The sequence below is a fragment of the Fragaria vesca genome, linkage group LG4 (genome assembly GCF_000184155.1).
Source record: "Fragaria vesca subsp. vesca linkage group LG4, FraVesHawaii_1.0, whole genome shotgun sequence".
NCBI lineage: Eukaryota > Viridiplantae > Streptophyta > Magnoliopsida > Rosales > Rosaceae > Fragaria > Fragaria vesca.
In genome coordinates this window covers 21,151,676-21,155,461 of record NC_020494.1, presented here as the reverse complement: position 1 = coordinate 21,155,461, position 3,786 = coordinate 21,151,676, and the positions used below count along the sequence as shown (strand labels likewise).

General features: G+C 41.4%; 1 protein-coding gene across 1 annotated transcript; it reads left to right on the top strand.

The window, feature by feature from the left end:
- The first annotated feature begins 1,503 nt into the window (after nucleotides 1–1,503).
- LOC101296771 (F-box/kelch-repeat protein At3g06240-like) lies at nucleotides 1,504–2,343 on the top strand. Its single transcript, XM_004298508.1, has one exon. The coding sequence runs from the start codon at nucleotides 1,504–1,506 to the stop codon at nucleotides 2,341–2,343; it is 840 nt and encodes a 279-aa protein (XP_004298556.1).
- The last annotated feature ends 1,443 nt before the right edge of the window (nucleotides 2,344–3,786 follow it).

Below are 3,786 nucleotides of genomic sequence, written 5' to 3'. Positions count from 1 at the left end.
GCACCAACTTGAGGGGGAGTGTAGAATATTTGTAAATCTTTACTTTTCTTGTATGTGTAGGTTAAATATTATGTATAGGTGTAGGAAATTTTTCCTATTAGCACTACGATTGTATCTTTATATAAACCTCGTATATGAAGAAGAATATACATTGAAGCATACCAAATCATATTGAATCATTAATTTCTACTATATTTATGTTACTTCCACAAAAAGTGAGCTAGCAGAACCCTTATGATAAAGGAATGAAAAGCATATAAAATCCAGACTCACCATGGATAATTGATTGTCATTCTTCCCAAGGGCAGATGCAACTTTGAGAAACACTTCTGTGTCAAGAAAAGTGAAAAAGGAGCACCCTTTCCAATACCTTGAAGAGCTTCATTAGCCCACTCCACCACTGCGACATATACAATGAATTAGCAAGAAGAAGATTAAAGGAATCCCAGAGTGAACTTCAATACTAGCTTCTAAGGTAAATTCAGTCTCTCTAATAGCACAAGTATAAATGATGTTCATTTCAGTACCAATAAATGAGTGGCATTCACAAACAACCAGTAGCATCTGAACTCGATTGATGCTTTTCAAGTTCTTCAACTTGTCTGCACCACATGATGAGGTAATTTGAGGTAAAAGGTGCTTCAGTTGGGATACAGAATCAGGGTTACTGCTGAACTTTGCCAAAATCTTTTTGATGGCCTCATGTGGATCCTGGGAACTGTATCAACAATGAGGTTACTTTTATCTAAACAATAGCACAGTTGAAATTAAGAGTCATGGTGCCAAGTAAATCAACCAACATGTGCATCCGAGGTATGGAAAAGGGAAATGTATAAAGAGGATAAGAAAACTTTGTCCAAAAAAAAGTAAAATAGGATAAAAATACATACACGTTAGTGAGCCTAGGTTTTGGGATGGCACAAAATGTGTCTCAAGACCTACATATAGTGCATCCGACGGAGTCGAAATTCTTTTCCCAGTGATTCCAAGGTAAAGCACCTAAAAACATATATACCTGTTAATATTTTAAATAACAAAGAACTGGTACTGAAGTAACGTGACAAACTTTGTAAACCTCACTCAAATGGTTTAAATAATTTTTCTGCACTTTCAGTTATAACAGCTCAATTCAGATAGAAATAACATCTCTGGATAGAAGTACCATACCAACTGATCCTCCTCCTGGACAAGGTGAAGACCTTTTGATCAAAAAAATATATAATGGCTGGGGTTAATGGATATTCGAGTATATTATTTCTTTGTCACTTGTATATAGTACTACACACGCAATTAGGAGTCCCTATCTAACTTGCAATTAGATATCTGTTTCCACCTAGACTTTAAAATAGTTGGACAGCTTCTATATAGTTAAGTTCGATTCCTGGACCTCTCACTGTATGTTTAATTAAGTTCGATTCCTGGAAGCTGTTTTAGGGTTTAGAGCTTACATAAAAGATGGAGGACCAGTTGACGGGGAAATAAATCGATCTTCCACCGGAGATCATGCATGAGATTCTATCGAGGCTACCAGTGAAGCCCTTGTGCCGTTTCAAGTTGGTATCAAAGTCATGGCTGTCCTTGATATCGAATCCCAAGTTCATTGCCATGCACTCCAAAGCCATTGAGAATAATAAGGATGTCTTCTTCCAAAGACGAAGACTCGTATTTACTGACAGGCTACATCATTGCCTTTACTCTCTGGACCTGGATCAATTTTTTGACCAGAACCACGAAGTTCTAAAGAATCGTAAGGATAATGTTAATGTTGATGTTGATGGTCCAGTAGCAGTAGCCACCGAGCTCGACTTCGTTTACAATCAGTTTCCAAAGGGACGACGCCAGTGGTTTCCCTTTATCCGTTCTTGCAATAGCTTCTTGTTGTCCCAGTCGTTTTTTGGGTTCCATTTGGTTGACCCTGTAGCCAAGATATCAAAGAAACTACCGAAGACAACAACGGGAAGATTGAAGCCTTGTTTTGGGGAGTTATATGGGTTTGGATTTGATTATTCCACTAAGGAATATAAGGTGGTTATCGGGCAGTTCTTTTCTGATCATGGAATTGTGTTAACTATATATACAATGGAAACTGATTCTTGGCGACGGATTAAGGGTGTCGTTCCCTGCAGACCTACTATAAGTCGTGATGTGATTGTGGTGAATGGAGGTGCTCATTGGTTATTGAGGACACTCGCAGATGAATCGTTACTGATAATCCTATCTTTCGTGCTAGCAGAAAAGACGTCCACTAGTAGAAATAAAGGCTTAAGCGACGGGAAAAAATCGTCGGCTAAATACCAATATTTGTCGCCTTCCGACATAAGCGACGAAATCGGCGTCGCTTAAGATTCGTCGCATATGACACGTTTCATAGGTACTTAAGCGACAAAACATAAAATCAGTCACTTAAGAAAACGAAACAAGCAACGGGTGTTGTTTTTGTCGCCACATACCTAAGCGACGAATAATGCACTTAAGCGACGAAAATTTTTCGTCGCTTAAGTTGTTCAGCGACGTATGTTTTTCTGTCGTTTTACTGTTAAGCGACGAAACTTTTTGGTTTAGCGACTAGCCTATTTTCGTCGCTAGATTTAATGTGACAAAATAATTTCCTTAAGCGACGAATATTCGTCGCTGAACAGCTTAAGCGACGTATATTATTCTGTCGTTTTACTATCAAGCGACAAATTAAAACGTTTTAGTTTAGCGACGAGTAATAATTTCCTTTTAGTTTAGCCGTTTTAGTTTCCTTTTACGCTACCATTTATTGATCGTCGCCATCATGTTTCTTTTTTGAGTTTATTTTTCTTTTAGTTTTTTTTCCTTTTTCTGTTCTTTTATTCTCACACCAAACACCACCACACCAAACGTGGACAAAGCACTGCAGCGCGTAGCCTCAGATCCACAACCGGATTGGCGTGTTCGGCCACTCGCCCCTGGTCAAAATCAGCATCACCACCAAAACCACCACGAATGTCGTGTTCCACATTATGTCCAGTGCCACCACCGGCTTCAAGTACCCCTAGTCGGCGCAGCGCTCGCCTAGCTCACCCGTCGCCGTCTCCCTCACCAACATGGACGGACCGCGGCGCCCTGTGGCCCGGCCGAGGAGCATCATGAGCATCGCCGGCCGTGTCGTCGAGGAGCCGAGGTCTGACGAGGAGTCTCGGCCGTCACTCCCCTGGCAAGGGAGGAGAAGCGGCATCGTGGTGGTGGCGGAGGAGGCGAATGACATGGTGGTGGTGATGAGAATTGAAGTGAGATTGAGAAGGGGGTGGTGTGTTGATTATAGGTGAGAGAGAAAGAGAGGCATGGTTAGATTTTTGGTGTGGGGTTTTGGGATTGAAGTAGAGATGAAGGTGAGGGATGGTTTGGGAAATTGAAACAGTCACTGTGAAAGGTCTACAAGTCTCTTCTGTGTGTGTGTGTGTGAGTGTTTGAATGGTAGATGCGAGAGAGAGCGGGGGGTGTTCTTTTTTTTTTTTTTTTTTCTTGTGCTGGGATTGAGTGATATGAGTGAGTGAGAAGATGAGCTGGTTGTTGTTGGGCTTGTTGGGCTTGGATGCGGCGGAGGAGGAGGTGAAGAGAGAGAAAGCTAGGATTAGGAGGAAGGAGAAAGGGAAGAGAGAGAGAAAGAACGGGAGGAGTGGAGGAAGAGGGAGGTGGCTGGTTGAAGAAGAAGTTAGGCAGAGAGATAACAAGGAAGAGGGAGGAACATGAAGTGGAAGAGAGAGAGAGGGTGAGTGTATAAATATAAAACGGAGGCTTTGAAATTTTCAAAATAAATTG